Below are 19,352 nucleotides of genomic sequence, written 5' to 3' on the forward strand. Positions count from 1 at the left end.
GAAGAGGAAGGATCTATTATTCATGGGAGGAAGAGAGGAGAAATCGGGCAGGGAAGAAGCCTTAGCCATGATTAGGGCACATCACCACCCCCACCAAGGCCCCAGGAGTTGCCTTTTGGGTGCAGAGAAGATGCCGCAGAAGCCTCGGCTCCGACCATCTCTTTGCTGATCAATAACCCCCATTAACTGGAGGAAGGCAGACGGGTGGGACTACTCGTGACACCAGACAAAACTCCACCTCTGCCCAAAGCACTCTGGATTTGGTGGGGCCCGATGGCCTGGGCTTTCACGGTGGGAAGAAATGCAAAGCCTCCTTTTCTTGGCTGTGGAGGAATGGATGGGGATGAAGGGAACAGGATGTCAGCTAGCTGCCATTTTATGATGCCTCTGTCCTTCCGTTCTCGCTTGCTCCCAGGTCAGCAGCTTTGCGTAAACATTGCCTCGGAGACCGTGGTGGGAGCTGGCTCGGCTAGACGGGGTTATCAGTCTGGCCTTGTAAGGATGGGAGGGCTTGCTTGCGGTCCACCACTGGTGTGAATCTTTCTGCTCTCAGGGGCCCTGCGAGTCTCCCGCTCATTATGTAACTTCCCAACGGGAGAATTCCCCCGCGCGCGCTCGAAGTTCATTTGCTTAGCTATTTGCCTCGTCTGGCTATATGTACGGATGTTCCTGCCCTATAGTTATTCCTAACAATAATCCTGTTGATATGGTACTGGTTTTGTACTCTAATAAAGCATAACGCTTCTCAGGAAACGTGTGTGAAGAGTTACTTGCTGTGGAACCTGACAGAAAATGTTAGGAATCTTTTTTCGTTCATTGAGCCGAGTCTCTCACGGACGAGATGAGCGGTCCCGGTGGGGCAGGGGTCGCTACCCCAACAACCACGTCAGTGGCCACCCCGGTCACAACAACGGTGCCTGCCCCGGTCATGTTGGCACCTACACCGAGCACCACGGCAGCGCTGGTGACTTCCCCAACAACGACGGTGGGAGCGGGGGCACCAGTGACGGTGGCAAGCCCAGGATTGCCAATCTCCATATTCCCGAGGGATTTTTCCCAGTTCCTCTGCAGCTAAACACGCTCGAATCTGGTCACTGCGAGGCGCCACCCCCCACTTCGGGTTCCAGAGATGGCTTTGGCATCTGGGGGAGATGAACTTTACTACCCTGTCTCCCCACAAAATATACGGATCATGCCCGTGGAGCCATGGGTTCCTTAGTACCAAGGGGAATCTGGCCCCCGGGGACACAATAAAGGTCCGTTCCTCCCAATGGTCCCCAGCCCCCATGCATAACAGTACAGTCTCGTATTTACAGGGCTCTTTCATCGAGGATCCGTCCATTTGGGTAAATACTAAGGGCTTGGCCAACCTGACCACATCTGCATCCAGGCCAGCGACCAGGGAAGGGTTAATTAAATCTCGCCTGCACCCTGAATCGATGAGGCCTCGGACTCTAATGTGCGTGCCCAACGCGGGGTTTATTAAAGTCACAGTCACGAAAAATAGGGGTGGGTAGCTGCTCACCACTTTTGGCACTTCCGTTGTGGGGTCCTGCTGCTCTGCGCCACTTACAGCAGGACCTGGTCTTTTCCCGCCAGCTCCATCTCCTCCTCCCCGCTCGACTCGTCCTCCACCTCGGCTTGGAGGGTGCGGGGCCCTTTCGCTTTTGCCGTGCTCTTCCTAGGTGGGAAGTTGCTCCTGCACTTGTCACCTTCCTTCCCCGGCCCTCCTCTACCCTCTCCCAAAGGACAGGTAGCGGCGAAATGGCCATGATCCCCACATCTTAGGCACAGCCCTTGTTTCATCTGCTGCTCCCTGACTGACGGCCCCTGGGCCCCGGCTTTTGCCTTGGGTTGGGGATGTACCGGTGCTGTTCTTCTGCCGTCGACGGTGTTACAGCTCTTGGCACTCTCAGCCTCCTGCATCCACGCATCCAAGGTCCACGGGTCTTGGGTCCCCAAAACCTCGTTTCGGATCTCCGCATTCAGACCCAATCGGTACTGCTGAGAGAACACAGGATCTGTCCAGTCCCAGATTTTGGCCGCCTGCAGATGGAACTCGGTGGAATATTCCTGGACTGTTAACTTACCTTGCTTGAACGCCCGAAGGAACGCCTCCACCTTCTCGCCCGCCATGCGGTCTTCGAACCGGGCTCGCAGCGCCCACATGAAGGCATCAACGCTCTCCAATTCCCTCGCCTCCAGGTTGTGGAGCCCCACATACCAGCTTGTCACTGCACCCCGCAGGTGGGAAGCGATGAAATCCACTTGCATCTCCTCGTCAGGGAACAAGTGAGCCCAGTGTTCGACAAACTTCATCACCCGCACTATAAAGAACGACAGGTTCTCTGGGTCGCCATCAAATGTTACATCCAACAAGTCTTTGGGTCGTGGCATCGCGGGGGGAGGAGGGGGGAGCTGGAACCACCGGTTGTGCCGGGGGTTGCGGCTGGCCCGGCGGCGGGGTGGTGGTGGAGCTGGCTGTGGGGCCGGCAGACCAGGGCCCGGGGCCAGTCCCAGGGGGGGATGAGGTGGTGGAACTTGAGGGGCGGCCAGTTGAGTCTGCACCGCCCAGGCCACTATCCCCGGATGGTTCTTTAGCAATTGTCCCATGTCATGCATAATAGTGTGACATTCCAGTTCCAATACATCCAATCTCCCATCCACATCCAAACCTGGACTCACCGACGATCTCGATAGGGAGGAGGTGGGTCGACTCGCGGGCATTCCAAAGCTCCTGCAGGCAATGGCAAACCACCTCTGCTTCTCACTTGCCTCGAAAGCCCCTTGCTGGAGTCACCATAAGGCAGCTGCAACTTGATGTAGCTTTACACATACAACCCCCTGAATTCAGTGTGGGAGAAGCAATGGGGGAGGGGAGGTTTGGGCTCCATGCCCTGCTTGGAGGCCTTCTGGTGCATCTGGTTGGCCACCCTGTGATACAAGATGCTGGACTAATTGTATCATGGGATTATGGGTTTACACTTATCCAAGATTTGCCTTGGGTAAAAAGAGGTTGTGGTGTGGGGTTTCTCATAGTGCTTCAAAAAACCTCCAAAACTTGTTGGACTAGAGATGAGAGTAGGGGAAATGCATGTGCATACACACCAAGGGCAAACACTGCCTGTCTCTCACCCCTTCCAGCTCTCTGAAAGACTATTATCTGTGTGTTCAGCCTCCATAAACACAGCTCTGTAAAGACAAAGCAAGGTTAGATGATCTCCCGGCTGAATTATTGCTGCCATGAGGGAGGAGTTAATACGGCCATAAAGCTGAACTTTCAGAACAAAATGGGGAAAAAACCACGTTCAGTTTTTACACATCCCTATACAACTCTTGGCTTGGTCTCTTTGCGTGATGCAATAAATATTGATTTATAGGAGTTTGGCCTTGCAAATTGTCAAACTGTTGCAGAAAAAAACACATTTCAGTCGCTGTTGTCCTTATTAAATCTTACCAAGGAACATCGGCATCTAAGTGCAGCACGCTAGCATTCTTTTGAAAACCCAGCTTGCCCTAGGAGTGCATGGTTGTGCCTGACATACTCTAGCAGAAGCCTGAAAAGCCCCATCTGTATGCAGATCCCATCCCCTGAGTTATTCCGCATCAACAATCCAATATGTGACAGAAGCGCTGCGGTTTTGTTCAATCATATACAGATCAAAACTAATACACTCACCCTGAAAGTGAAATAAAGGAAGGAGGAGTATGTGCCTTGAAGCTTTAATATATCGGGAACATCCATACAAGCCTCACTGATAGGATTATGAAAAGCTATGTTTGTGTTATGGGTACAGGGCACGCATCACATGACATGGGAGATACACATTTCCCAGCAAATTCTTTCAGGCTGAAAGAGCATCCACAGACAGCCCTGGTTCAAGGTACTTGGTTACACCAAGCTAGTTACACCCATTGTCTCCTCCTGGGTTGCTGCCACCAGGGTCCCAGTCAAGTCCCCGCAGGGCATCAGTGTCCTCCTTATTGTGCCTTGCCAAGCAATTGCTTGGGTGCCTTGGCCCACAGGGCCCCCTGAAGTAGATCAGGGCCATAGTATTGGGGGAGGGGATTGACCTTTTCCTTTCACACCATTTGCCAGAAGAAGGAGGAGAAGGAGGAGGAGGAGATTGGATTGATACCCCGCCCTTCACGACCCAAAGGAGTCTCAGTGTGGTTTACAATCTCCTTTCCCTTCCCCTCCCCACAACAGATACCCAGTGAGGTAGGTGGGGCTGAGAGAGCTCTTTCAAGAACTGCTCGTGAGAGAACAGTTCTGAGAGAACTCATAACTGACCCAAGGTCACACCAGCAGCTGCATGTGGAGGAGTGGGGAATCAAACCTGGTTCTCCCAGATTAGAGTCCATGCTCCTAACCACTACACCAAAGTGGTCTTCTCCTTAGTTTGGAATTTGATTTATAAATTGCTCAGTCCCTGAGTGATGAACAATGATAATAATAAAAATATTATCAAACAATAACAATTTAAAAGCTGACTAAAACAATTCATTGTTTACAGTATTCAGATTGTGTTAATACCTCCAATTACAACTGCATCCCCATCTCGTAGGGGGATGAGTGGGAACCGGGGGACTAGGAGGGAGGGCGTGCCAGCCAAAATGGTGCCCGTTGCTGTCCTCAGCCAAAGGCTTGGTGGAACATCTCCACCTTGTGAGCTCTGTGGAACTGCATAAGGCCCCACAGGGTGCGAATGTCATTTGGCAGAGAGCAGGAGTCATTTTGTGGAAAAAGGGGTGCAGGAGCTCATTAGCATAACTCATTAGCATACCTTATTTGCATATGCCACACGTCAGAAGGCAACACCCACCACTCAGGCTCCACTGGACTGTTTTGGATTGCTAGCTATTGGGGGGGGGAACGTGCAGATCTGCCCTCGCAGAGGAGGGAGAGCTTGTACCTGAATAAAACCTGGTCTTAAAGGTGCCACTGGACTGTTTTGGACCAGGCGGCCGGGGGGAGGGCAGAGCTCTGCAACTTACCTGGCTGCTTCTTTCTCTGACTGAGGGCTGCTGGGAACAGGGGGTGGGGCTTGTTGCATGTGCTCGCCCCCTGGGCTCTTTACTGCCGGAGCTGCGCTCCTGCAGGAAATGACCCCTGGAGAGAGTTCCACCAGGCTGGGGCCAGAATGGAAAAAGCCCCCGCCCTGGTTGAGGACAGCCAGATGTCTTTTGGGCTGGGAATCACCAGGAAGTTGTTCTCAGCAGCGCATCCCTCTTCGAACATTAAATAATCACTATATTAAACTAAATTTGAGTCCAGTAGCATCCTAGAGACCAACAAGACTTTTGGGGTACGAACTTTTGAGAGTCAAAGTCCGCTTCATCAAAAGTCCCCTTCATCAATAGTTCATACCCTGAAAAGAGACAGTACACGACACCTCTGAAACTGCAGTTCACTTGGCCCCAGTACTCCAAGTTATGACGAAAAGGCTGTGGCAGTGATGGTTCCTTTTTACACAGTTGGTAGCATTGTCCCAAGATTTTACAATTCTGGGGGAAGGTATTAATTCAGATATAAAACATTACAGGATATAACATCTGATTTAAAGTATCTGCAGTTTTATTGGACAGGCTTTGCCACAAAACAATACCCCATATAAAATTGGAGCCCATTTCATTGTTCTGGGTGGTTGCTAAATTCCTAATTGTAACATTTTGGCAAAAGATAAAATTACCTTTGATTTTTAAAAAATGGTATCTTAAGATCTAGGATCTCTTGATCTTGGACAAAACATCCTCCCAATTATTGGAAAATCTTAGCAACAAATCCACAAAAGTCATTTGAAATACAGCTCCGTCCTGATTTATTAAGTAGTCAGATCTAGAGTATTTTAAATACTTTGACTGACCACCCAAATTATATATGATATGATTATGTAAACACTGACTGATCTAAATATGTCTCTGCTGGAACATTGTTATTGTTATTATTACTCCTTCCTTCATCATTAATTAACTGTCTTATTTATGTTCTCTATAATGTGTTATTGCTGTTATTGCTATTATCTATAAATACTGCTAAGAGATTCACAAGACAGATTTATTTTAACATTACTTTTTTGTGTTGAACTTTGGTCTCCCTCCTGAATCTCTTAGCCATGGCAGTGGGAAATGACAGATACCCATATTTTACCTGTCTGTTTCCTGACTGCAGCTAACAGAAGATTTAGAGGGGGGATTTCTGTCAGCAAAATGGCTGAGAGGAAAGTGTTAACCCATTCCTCCTAGCACCAATACCCCAATACAATCTCTCTCTTTCTCTCTGCCCCCCCCATAACTGCTAATCTGAAAGATAAATTAAGACATCCAATGATATTGTTGGCCGCAAGTCCCCAATTTTTAAAAAAACAATCGCCTCTGCCATGAACTCTCAGGGAGATCTGAAATCAGCATTCATCCCCACATTCAGAAGAGGAGGCCATCAATACTGATCTGCCTTACAGGATTAATTTACGCTTGAATGAGAGATTGTGTATGAATTGATTTGAACACTCAAGAGCGTGATATTAAATGCCACACGTTACTGTGATAAAACATCACTTACCCAGCTAATCCACCAAAAATCTCAGTGACATAGGAATAATCCCCTCCTGATTTTGGGATGGTAACTCCTAACTCAGCGTAGCACAGGGACCCGAGAGCTGAGATCCCTCCTCCGAGCACCCAGATGATAAGAGCAAGCCCCACGGACCCGGTGTGCTCTAATACTCCTTTGGGTGAAATGAAGATGCCGGAGCCAATAATATTACCTGGAAGAAAAAGTCAGAGGAAAGGGTAAATGACTATATGCATGTTCCCTGCAGCATCTATTTGGTTTTACACTAGCCCTTCTCTAAGGAGCTCAGGGCAACATATGTAGCATATGCCCTCCCATTTTGTCCTCACAACAACCCTGTGAGGTAGGTTAGGCTGAGAGAGACTGGCTGGTCCAAGGTCATCCAGTGAGTTGCATGACTGAATGGGCACTGGAACCCAGGTCTCCAGATCCTAGTCTGCCACTCTAAATAAAACATCACACCAACTTATGCCGTCAGCAGTTTCCCTGAGGCATTTTATATCAACTGCCACTTCTAGACTGTCTTCAAGGGCAAGCCCATGTCTAGGGATAGGCATAAACCAGCTCGCGAACTAATGTTTGCGACGAATTTTGGCTAGTTCATGGTTTGCGAACTGAAGTTTGTGGCAGGTCAACCAGCATGAACTTGCCACAAACTTTAAAGAAGTTCGTGGAGGTTCATGCTCGTTTGTGAATGCTTGGAGTGTGATTCTGTGCTAGACATCAGTCCTTTTGAGCTGGCATTACCACAATGGCACTGGGTTCTGCTAGGCCCTAGTACATTGCTGGTTCTGTTGGGCTTGCAAAGATGCCACCCACCTTCAGTTTCTACTGCAGAGATTCTCTCGCTTGACCTTAGTCCTGGTGGGTTTGCTGTGTCACAGTGGCACTGGTTCTGCTGGGCACATTGCATTGGTTCTGCTGGGCTTGCAAAAATGCCCCCCCTCTTCAGTTTCTGTTGAAGAGATTCTCTGGGACTTTGATTCTGTACTGCTGGGCTTCTATTGCCCTTGCTTTTTTGCTGTTTCCCCCCTCTATTGGAAAGAATGGAGGATGGGGGCACCTTCTTTGGGGGGGGGGGTATAACTCAAACCCCTTAAATCCAATCCTCACCAAACTTAGTGGTAGAGGAGTCAGCCCGATATCCTCTGTGTCTCCATCTTGCAAAGGATTTATTCTATACACTCCTGAACCTCCTGAACCTGCATCTGTCAAAATCATGCCTGTCAGCTCTCATTTCCCCAGAAAGCACTTTCTTGGGGGCACCTTCTTTGGGGGGCTATAACGCGAATCCCATAAATTCAATCATCACCAAACCTGGAGGTAGAAGAGAGTCAGCCAGAGATACCCTGTGAGTTTGGTATCTCTAGCATACTGGAGGCCATTCTACCATACCACAAACCTCAGAAAAGGAACTGATCCATTTGGCTCTTAAAAGCTTGTGACAGTTCGTGCTTCATGAACCACACACACCATGAACTGAACCAAACCACATTTTCCCAGTTCATGCCCATCCCTACTCGTTTCCGGTTAACATAGTATTAATTCGTATACTGATTTTTTAACATGCAAAGCACCTTTCAATTATTTTCTCGGGGCAAAACCACACATCATGTTTGGAATCTTTGATCAGATCTTCAAATATGTAATTAACATCTTTAAAAGGAAGTGTTAGGTCCACCTCCTCACCCTAGTCTGAATTATAGCCATAATGCTGGGGGTTGGTTGGAGGGGAGTTAACCCCTTCCCTTCTGCATCATTGCCTATCAACAGGAATTGAGTGAAACCATCAGTTAAAGCATTGCAACTATAAAACCTCAATCAAACAGCAAACCCAGTATTAAAACAATGGAAAAAAGGAGAAATAATATTAAGGGGGAAATGCATATCATCCATTACAAGTTGGAGAGAATAATATTCACGTACCACCTTTGTTGTTGTTGTTCAGTCGCACAGTCCTAGTGAGCCTGGAGGGTTTGCCATAATAGGGGGGCCACCATTGAGAAGGCCCTGTCCCCACCTGCTTGGCTTCTCAAAGAGGGGAGACCCAAAGCAGCGTGTAATAAACATTAATGTGTGAACCAGCCCAGCCGCATCAGTGTAAACCATTTGCAAAGTGTGCAAGAAGAGTGGATACTGTACCTTCCCAACATTTATATTTTATTGAATTTAGCAGATGATAACAAAAAAAATCCCTTATACAATCAGATTTAAGAAATGATGACAGTTTTGACATGTCCTGGATTACAAAGCCCCCCTCCCTTTAGACCAGTCATTATTTGTCATTTAATTACAGTCAGTTAATTTTCAATACACATTAATTTGGAAGAAAGGGGCAGGAAAGGGTTTTTCCCCCGATATGGGTCTCTCAACAGAAGATTAAGTGTGCCATCCTAGAAATATTTTCTTGGGATTAAGCTCCACTGAGTAGGATTCTGAGCAGACCTGTTTAGGATGGCACTGCAACTGTCAATCACAACACAATCCTAGAAAAAGGCATCAAAAATTGCTCTGAACTTCTCCCGTGCATTTCTCCTGTGCAAGACTCATTCTTTAGTGGACATTTAAAAAAAAATCTTTTAAAGTATGGAGATACCTGTAGGCCTGTTCGCTACGTATTTGTCTGGGGCTGCTTGTGAAGCTGAACGGGTGTCCTGCTTGCTAACGGAGAGGAGAGAGAGGATCCGAGAAGATGGCTGGCTAGCTCAGTGTGGTACAGTGGTTAGAGTGTCGGCAGGATCTGGAAGACCAGGGTTTGAATCCCCACTCTGCCACGAAGCTTACTGGGTGACCTTGGGCTAGTCACATGCACTCAACCTGACTCAGAGGTCATTTCGGGGGTGATCGCAGTTCCCCCGGGTGAGGTACGGGGGCGGGGCACATGACGAAGCCCCGCCCCCTGCTTCCGGCCGCCCCGCTTCCAGCCCTCATTCAGCCAGGAGGAGGCAGAAGAAGAGGGAGGGTAAGTTGCTTCCTCCCTGCCTCTCCCTACCCCTGCCTGCCTGGGGCCAGGGAGGGACTTTGCGGGGCTTCCTTGCACTCCCGCCGGCCTTGCAGTTCCACCGCCGGGCCCCTCATGGGGCTCGGCAGTGGAGCTGCAAGGCCACCGGCGGCCGGGACTGTTGGGGGCGGGGTGTGTGGCCTTATGACACACTTCCGGTGATGTCAGGGGGTGTGGCCTTATGACACACTTCTGGTGATGTCAGGGGGTGTGGCATATGCTAATGAGTTATGCTAATGAGTTCCTCTAGCTCTTTTTCTACGAAACGACCCCTGACCTGACTTACCTCACAGGTTGTTGTGAGGATAAAACGGAGGAGAGGGAGAGTGTTGTAAGCCACTGTGGTTCTCTACTGGGGAGAAAAGTGGTATATAAATGAAGTAAAAAAATAAATACATGACAGGCTGGCTGCAGGAAAAGAGCTGGGAGTGTCGCGGTTATGCCATCTGCTCAGGGAAAGAATGGCAAATGCCATGCATCTTTTTTTCTCATTTGAGCATGGCTTCGAGGACTTCTCCTTTTGTATGAAAGCCTGCCAAATGGCACCAAGACATAAGGAGCTCACAGAAGGATAGGCTGTAACAGATAACTCCAGAACAATTCATTTACCGCCTGAGCCATCCTAAACAAAGATGCGCGGTGCCAAAAAAACCATGTTGGCAAATGTTTCAAGTTAGAGGGATTACATTTGCAGAAGGAGAATTTTCCCGGAACAACTGAGAGATAGGGCGTTATGAAGAGGCATTAAGAACTTTAATCTTGCAGCCAAGTAGCTTTCTGGCTAAGATTTTCAAACCTGGACAGGGGAAGTCTAATTAATATTCAGAAGAACCTTCTCAAAGGAAGACAGTAACCCTGGGTGGAATGCTAAACTAGTCCGAGAAAACCTGACATTTCAGAGCCTGGAAGGAGAACCATTATGCTAATAGGCTGGACTCTAAACAACAAGTGATGTCCCGACAGATCCAGTGACTTCCTTTCAAGTGTTGCAGGTTACATAAGGAGAAATGGGGAGGTGGTGAAAAGACCTCTAAGGCCCAAGCAGTTGGCTTTCCACAAAATGCAATGATCCTGAGGTCAGATGCTCCGTGTCATTGATTACATCAACAATACAGAGCTACATAATAACTAGCAAAAACTATCTGGACAATTAAGGAGAAAACTGGGAAAACAAACAAATAATAGTTTATATCAAGTTTGTCCTTTTGGGGTCTAGCTCCTCCTATTTCCTCTCTATGAAAACAGCAATGACTGAAAATAGTTTGCCTTTTACTGGCAACAGTGCTGCATAACTGCCATAAAGTACACTCAATGAGATGTTTCTGGGCCAGTTTTGGCAACTTGCTGGACGGGCACGCTCCATCTCACTCTGATGTGAGCGCCCCGTTCTCGCCGCGGATGGGAGGGTTCCCAGATGATTCTCCCCCCCCCGGAGAGCCCTAGTAGGGGGCTCATAGCCTGGGGCGCGATGGGTGCCTCTTCTAAGATGGCAGCTGAAGAATTGAGGCTACCCTTTGCCCGTATAGGTCCCGCCGCTGCGAGACCATCATGGATGCAGATGTGCATGCCAGAGAAAGCAAGTAAGAGATCTAGCGCCTTGATATAGGTCCCGCCGCAGAGGTGCATTCCGGAGAAAGCAAGTAAGAGATCTAGCGCCTTGTTACTCCCACCCAGCCTCTGAAGCAAACGTCCTCCTATTTCCTCTCTATGAAAACAGCAAACTGGCTATGACTGAAAGTAGTTTGCCTTTTACTGGCCGACAGTGCTGCATAACTGCCATAAAGTACACTCCTGGCAGCTGAAGCAAGACACAACAACAAAGAACTAAAGTTTCTGCTTATGTCACTCCTGCTCTTATCAGTAAGGTGGTGAAATCGATAAGATGTTTCTGCGTATATCCCCAAGGATGCAGGAAAAGGTTGTCTTTTTTTCCATTACAAAAAGAATACCAGCAACAGCCTGATGAGGACTGAGCATGGTCACTGTCCTCCAGAAAAACATTGAGGGCAGCTGAACAACAGTTTGGGGGGAGGAGCAGAGTGAGGAGGATAAATTGGTCTACTTACGATGCAGTATCCCAAAGAAAGGGGACTTGGACTGGGGATAATATTCCGAATCATTTATACTCCTGCCCTGTAATTTCTTCCAAGCTAGTGTTGCCAGTGGGTGACAACTGGTTGGAGACCAGAGGGTGGTGCTGTCAGGCAATGGTGTGATGTCACTTCCAGGGGAAACCTGGAAGTGACATCATGCCTCTCTAGAAATTGCTGATGATTGCCTGGAAGTGATATCACTCTATTGCCTGATGGCAATTTTTTTACAGTATTTTTCTCCTGCTGGCCACATAGGGTTGCCGGGTCCCCTTGTCACTCTGGCGGGGGAATTTGGGGAGCGTTCTGGGGGATGGGCAGGGACATCGCGTGACATCCCTGATGCAATGATGTCACCCGAAAGTGACACCATCTCGTTGGGGATGTCACATGGAGATGCTCTAGTTTTGTTGTTGTTGTTCAGTCGCACAGTCAAGTCTGACTCACAGTAACAAAAGGCTCTGGTATTTGGGCAAAACTCTATGGTTTCTTCACCCTCAAACCATAGAGTTTGCCCAAATACCAGATCTTTTCAGGGTCAGGTAGGTTTTTAAATAATTCTCTACAGGGCGAGGCTCCAAATAAAGACTGTAAAACAGGCCTGTAAAAAAATAAGGAGCCAGCACTCATCAAGGATAATATCTCTGAGCCAATAGTCTGTCCTTGGCCATAGCTCTATTTCCCCATTGCAGGCAAATGTGAACCAGTTCACTTGGAGAAAATGGCCGCTTTTGGAAGGTGGACTCTATGGCATTATATCCCATTGAAGTTCCTCCCCTCCCCAAACCCCGCCCTCCTCAGGCTCCACCCCCAAAATCTCCATGTATTTCTCAACCAGGAACTGGCAACCCTTCCTTATGCTGTTCCTGAGGGGCCACTGATTTCCAGAACAAAAGTGAAGGGGATCTAACATTGCCAACCCCCCAGGAGAGGCCTGAAGTTCTCCCAGCATTACAACTGATTTCCAGACCAGTTCTCCTGGCAGACATGTCAGCTTTTGAGGGCAAGACATCCCTGCTGAGCTTCCTGCCCTTCCCAAATTTCACTTTCCCCAGGCACCATCCCCCCTCCAAATATCCAGGAATTACCCAAGCTGGAGTTGGCCACCCTAGGAGACGCATCAAGATGGGGAAGCAAGGGAATCCCACTCCACAAAGTCTGCAGATGGTTGAACACGCACTAGAGATTCCAGTATAAAAGCAATGAATTTTATAAGCTTTCTGAAAGAAATCCAAACACAGTGAACAGCATGCAGATGTATATGAGCCACTGGATCAGTTCAATGTGACTTTTCTTTTAATATTACATAGGAAAAATAAAGTTTAAAAATATTTAAAAATATTTGAAGCCTGGCGAGATACTGGAGGCCATTCTACCATACCACATGGTGGTGCAAAAAGGGGCAGTCTGTGCCACCATGTATGCTAGTATATATTATTGATTTGATGTATGTTCTATCATGCTCTTACAGCAATGTTTTCATTTTTTGTAATTCCATTTTTAGGCATAGAGTGTTTGTGGCGTGCTTGCTATGGGGGGGGGGCTGTTTTTCCTTCTGTGTATATAAACTTGGTCATTTTCTGCTGCCACCAGGAATTTACACAGAATAGAACTACTGCAAATTGTGCATATTTCAAACTTGTATTAAATGCAATAACAATATATCAAACTATGTTTTACAGAAAACAATGTTTATAAATGATGATGGATGGATTAGATAAATGACAAACTCCCCCGGAGTTGATATTCGTTTCGAGGCGTCCGTAATTGATATTGTGATTGAGAACATCTTATGAATAACACCAAAATGCAGAGGTCATTTCGGGGGGGAATCACAGTTCCCCCGGGTGAGGTGGGGGGGGCACATGATGAAGCCCCGCCCTCTGCTTCCGGCCACCCCGCTTCCAGCCACCCCGCTTCCAGCCCTCATTCAGCCAGGAGGAGGCAGGAGAAAAGGGAGGGTAAGTTGCTTCCTCCCTGCCTCTCCCCACCCCTGCCTGCCTGGGGCCAGGGAGGGCCTTGGCGGGGCTTCCTCGCACTCCCGCCATCCTTGCAGGTCCACCGCCGGGCCCCTGATGTCAGGGTGTGTGGCATATGCTAATGAGTTATGCTAATGAGTTCCCCTAGCTCTTTTTCTATGAAATGACCTCTGCCAAAATGTACAGGAATTAAGGAGAAATCCAATTTGGAAGACTTGTGACCTTGTGGAGACACGCTTGCATGAGGTTTGATGTTTGAAAAAGACACCTCGAAACGAATATCAACTCCGGGGGAGTTCGTCATCCATCTAATCCATCCATCATTATTTATAAACACTGTTTTCTGTAAAACATAGTTTGATATATTGTTATTGCATTTAATACAAGTTTGAAATGTGCACAATTTGCAGTAGTTCTATTCTGTGTAAATTCCTGGTGGCATAATACAAGTTTGAAATATGCACAATTTGCAGTAGTTCTATTCTGTGTGTATTCATATCATACTGCACCCCCCTCTATCTTTTTGGCCACCAGAAATTTAAAATTCCAATTATTTCTCTTTTGGTAGTATGACCCAGGGTCTGGGCACTTCAGAGGACTATGTGGCCCTGAGGAAGGACTGTACTGATTTCTGGGATATGTTTAAATGATTTAGTGAATAAAGAACAAAATAGGTTTCTGGTTATCTTGAACTGTTTCTGGAAAAAGGAATTTGTAAATATAACTGGTAAGGTGTCACACACAGTCTCTCAGACACCAAAACTCCACGCTGACAGGCTTCTCTCTGTCATATAGGTAGCCACACTGGCTAAGCTCTTTGTCTTAGGCACACAAGATAAAACAGTTGTCTAACCACACAGTTTAGACACTACTTGTTTCTTTGTCATATAGACTCTCTCACAAAACTTTTAGAGTCACTCACACAGACCCTCTTCATAGCTCTTCCACACTTCACTTTTCCAAAAACACATACACAGAACTCTGTCATAAAACACACACAGATTCCTCTCAGAACATCTCCTCCCACACTCAGTCATCAGCCAATCAAATCACACTTGTCTCCCTCTATCACTCTTCCTACAGTGCTGCAGGCAAACTCAACATTTAAAGACACACACACACCGAATCATTGCAGTGTTTGATACTTTTTTTGCTGCGGGAGGACGGGATAAAAGCTAAATAAATAAATAAATAAATGTAGTTATGCCTAGTCCTATTGCATTGTTTATTAGATCTCTCATGCTGTTTGATTACAACATTCTATACCACATAAGGAGCTGCGGTGGCTCAAGTGGTTAAGGCGCTGAACTGCAGGTTGGAAGGTCGGTAGTTCAGCAGTTTGAGACCCGAGTGCCACATGACGGAGTGAGCTCCCGTCTCTGGTCCCAGCTCCTGCCAACCTAACAGTTCGAAAGCAAGAAATTGCAAGTAGATAAATAGGTACAGCTTCGGTGGGAAGGTAACAGCGTTCCGTGCACCTTGGCATTTAGTCATGGCGGCCACATGACCATGGAAACAGTGCGAGTTCTTCGGCTTGGAAACGGAGATGAGCACCGCAACCCTAGAGTTGGATTCGACTGGCTTTCGAGCAAGGGAAACCTTTAAACCTTTACCTTTACTATAACACATAACCCAGTTTGTGTCTCAAAGTAGAAAATTGGTAAATAACTAACAAAGTATAAATAATCAAGTAAATAAATAATGAAGGGCTGACCACCACTGGTCATTTGTCCCACAATAAAAATTTCTGGCTATGGGCCTGCCTGCATATTTGGCCATTGGTTTCTGACAGCCCAGCTACAATTCCCTGCATTTCACTTGGGATGAAGGGTCAGATTTGGCCCAGGGGACTTCAGCTGTTACCCCCCACTTAAGTTTTAGATAAGATCAAGGATGATTGGATCCACACAGCATGGAAACAAGGGAAGGGGGAACTTCAAGCATGAAATAGATACACGAGGCTTCGTCTCCATCTGGTGGCCTTGAATGAAAACCAGCACCATTAATGAATCTTTTAATAGTAACGTTGCTCATGCATCTGCCAAACTTTCCTTTCCATCTTCAACACAGTAAACAAGACAAATGAATTCTTCAGAAATGACACGGATACATGGAGAAGAACAACTTTTCACTTTGCTCTATTGGCGTAAATTGCACTAATGAAACATGAGTGAGTTCAAACAAAATCAAAATCACACACAAAAATGTGATTTTAGGTGTGAGTTGATACTCGGGGGGGGGGGGGAATCCCCAGAGATAGAATAACATCATTGAGGACAGACTGTTTCCTTGTATTTATGTACAGGAACATATTCATACAGTCGTTATTTGCAGATCATGATCTGTTCCTTGCGCTTTAATTCCAAAGATGCCTCTGTGGTAGAAAAGGGCATAATGGGGGTGGGGGAAGGGAATCAGATTCCTATAAGTTTGATATTAGTCCTACTTGTAAGAATGCAGACTTCTTTTTGTCATTCCATGGTACCTACAGATATTGGTCCCCACATTCTTAATTCTGGAATTTAGGAATTCCAGGATTCCTAGGTGCCAGAATTCCATGGATTTTTATCACACAGATGGTGGTTATCCAGTGGACCACAATTACTGAAATAAATATTAGCTGGCTACTTTCAGAAAAATAGGATGTAGTAAGTATACAGCATTGGCCATGACCTCTCCAGGATTCCAGAAAATAACATGAATCTTATATTCTAATATATTCTAATATAAAATAACAGGAATCTTACATTCTAATATACAAGTGTGGCCCAATCTGCAGATAGTTAAATGTGCAGACTGAGGCCACACTGACTTTAAAACAGATAGTTCTGCAAACCTGGGCGGGGGGGCAAGTCTGCAGAAAAATCTGAAAACTCAAAATATATTTTGGGAGCTTAAATATCCCCCAAAATAAATGAGCTTTGTCTGTGAAAGCACAGACAACAGACTTAGATTTTTTTTTTCCTGGAGAACCAGCAGCAGCAGAGTCCAAGAGCTACTCTAGGTCGGTGTGCAGTGGTGGCAGAGTCCAGGACTTTCTCTGGGCCTGGGCACATCTCTCCGAAACGTACTGACAATGAGCCAGTCATAAGATAAGTCCACGCTTCTCCTCTCACATTGAGCCTTCATGTGATTTTGCGTGACAGGAAATATTGAAGAAATTGATTTTTATAGAAGCCTGTGATACATATCAGTGTTTCTTCTTGCCTTAAATACACTAATGTTCTCTGAGTCATGGGTAGAAAAATAGGCAGACCCAGTATCCAAGCATGCCTGATGCTAAAGAAAAGCCTTTTTGTTCTTAATAACTTTGAAAAATTTCGGCCACAAATCATTCAAGAGCCGTTCATTCATGTGAAAACATGACCCTGCAGCACTGCCAAAGTTAAGAGGACCTTAGGTGATCTGCTCCAGAATTTCTAGTCATAAAAATCCATTCGGGCAGCGACTGTAGCCCCGTTAATGTATGACAACACACCCTGCAGTGTTTTACAAATTAAAACAAGGACACACAATTGTAAACACCCCTATTATCATACCAGGAATTGCTGCCCAAGGCCCCCCCATTACATATTGCTAAAAACTCTGCTCATTCTGTTGTTTGCTGGACCCAGTTGCTCTACCCACTGATAAAAGAGCCAAGAGGGTGTTCATTCCTCCGGTTATAGAGTTCCCAACTCCAGGTTAGGAAATTCCTGGAGATTTGGGGGGTAGAGCCTGAGGAGGATAGGGTTTGGGGACAGGAGGGAACTCAGCAGGGTATAATGTCATAGAGTCCCTCCCTCCAGAGCAGCCGTTGTCTCCAGGGTAGTGATATGGTTCCTACGACCCACTCCCTGGCTGCAGCATTCTGTACCAAGGCTGTGGTCACACACACTAAATAATCCACCTTCAATCCTCTTTCAATGCACTTTCCAACTGGATTTTTGTCAGTTCACACATAAAGTTGGAAAGTGCACTGAAAGTGGATTATTTAATGTGTGTGACCACAGCCCAATTGTAGTTTCTGAATAGTCTTCAAGGATAGCCCCAGGAGAACTCTTGGCCTGCAGCTTCCCCCTGCTGCACAGTGCAGGGGAAGAGAATGGGAGGGGGAAGCACTGTTACAGTAAAGCCATGGTGATTTGGGAGACTGCTGGAACATTGTGATGGTGCATGACATCACTCCCAGTTACACGACCAAAAGTGACATCACAACAACACAGCACGATGCCTAGCCCTGGCTCCAGAAGCTCTCTTGGGAATCACATCAGTAATCCACAGTGCAATCCTATTCAGATCTACTCCAATCTAAACCCTTTGAAATCAATGGATGTAGACTAGAGTAACTCTGCATAGGATTTGTGCTCTAAAAGAGGTCCCGATCAATGTTCCCTCTAAGCTGAGTTAGTGTGAGCTAGCTCACACTAACTCAGCTTAGAGGGAACACTGGTCCCGATCTAGGCAGAGCTAAACATTTGAAGTCCTGCTAAACCCCAATGCAGGTGTTTGAGTTTGCATTCATAAATGAGACCCTACACATGTTTATTCAGAAGTTCCCAGTATATTCATTCACTCACTCACTCACTCACTCACTCACTCATTCATTCAGTGGAGCTTGCTCCCAAGTAAGCATACATAGGATTGCAGCCTTAACATGAGCATCAGTTTGGCTGGATCGTACCCATAGTTCAAACACAGACATTAGCTCTGAGACCCAAATGCAACAGTGAAACAAGTCTTGTATAACAAATGTTTCTGTTTTGCTTTGCAACTGTGCAGTGAACTTGCATTCTACAGTTCACTGCCCGAGGGTCTAATTGAGAAGGGATAATTACCTGTGTTTTACATAAGATTAAATATTTCCTCTCTTAGTGGCAACCAAGACTGGTAAGCACAGTAAGAATAACCCTAAAATCTAAATGAAGGAAAATGATGTTTTAACACTTTCAGGTATGGTCTACCTAGGTATTTTTAAAAGTGCTCTCAACCTACCTGGCCATTATTAATTTGGGGCCTTATTAAACATTAGCATTTCTCTATTTAACCTCTTTTTAAAAAACAAAACAAAACACAAACACCCTTGTATTTGGTTAACAGAAAAAAATAGAACTATTTAGAAAATTAAATGTCAGCTGTATTTGACTTAAGTTGAAAGGCTCTTTTTTATGCTTACAGCACACAAAATTTGTAGACAGATAGCAGTGGTCTTGTATAATCCACAAGGCAGGTGACATACGTTCTTTTTGAATTAGAATTCCACACCTGTCCCCAACCCGGGTTTGACATCCACATGACATTTGCTTCTAATTGTCTAATTTTCCTGTTTTCCCACTGCTTCACCATGATCTTTCCCAAATCTTGTTTGATACACTCTTTACCATGCAGTGTGGAAGGGAAGGTGTGCATTTTGAAGGACCTCCCCTCATTGGTACTACCATGTTTCCCCAAAAATAAGACACTGTCTTATATTTATTTTTTCTCATGAAGACACACTAGGGCTTATACCACAAATGCATAGAAATCCTGCTAGGGCTTATTTTTTGGGTAGGTCTTATTTTTGGGAAAACAGGGTATTTTCCTTGCTTCAGGCCCTCATATTAGGGGGGGCTCCTTTAAAAATCTGAAGTTGCTACATTGCTACAGTGCAATAATGTAACAATCTATTGCGATGATCTACTAATTTCACTGAATTCCCAGGTTTCATTTTTTTAAAAATGTAACTCTCA

At 46.2% G+C, this 19,352-nt stretch overlaps 1 protein-coding gene across 1 annotated transcript in view; it reads right to left on the reverse strand.

Moving 5' to 3' along the window:
- SLC7A10 (solute carrier family 7 (neutral amino acid transporter light chain, asc system), member 10) overlaps positions 1-19,352 on the reverse strand; it is a 66,890-nt gene that overhangs the window by 21,220 nt on the left and 26,318 nt on the right. Inside the window, exons 2-3 of the mRNA XM_015424777.1 lie at positions 16,572-16,608; positions 6,563-6,776 (exon numbers count right to left, since the gene is read on the reverse strand). Of these exons, the coding sequence (XP_015280263.1) occupies positions 6,563-6,776; positions 16,572-16,608 (251 nt within the window). The remainder of the gene's footprint in view (positions 1-6,562; positions 6,777-16,571; positions 16,609-19,352) is intronic.

Source organism: Gekko japonicus, unplaced genomic scaffold (assembly GCF_001447785.1).
Source record: "Gekko japonicus isolate JY-2015 unplaced genomic scaffold, Gekko_japonicus_V1.1 scaffold892, whole genome shotgun sequence".
Classification (NCBI taxonomy): domain Eukaryota; kingdom Metazoa; phylum Chordata; class Lepidosauria; order Squamata; family Gekkonidae; genus Gekko; species Gekko japonicus.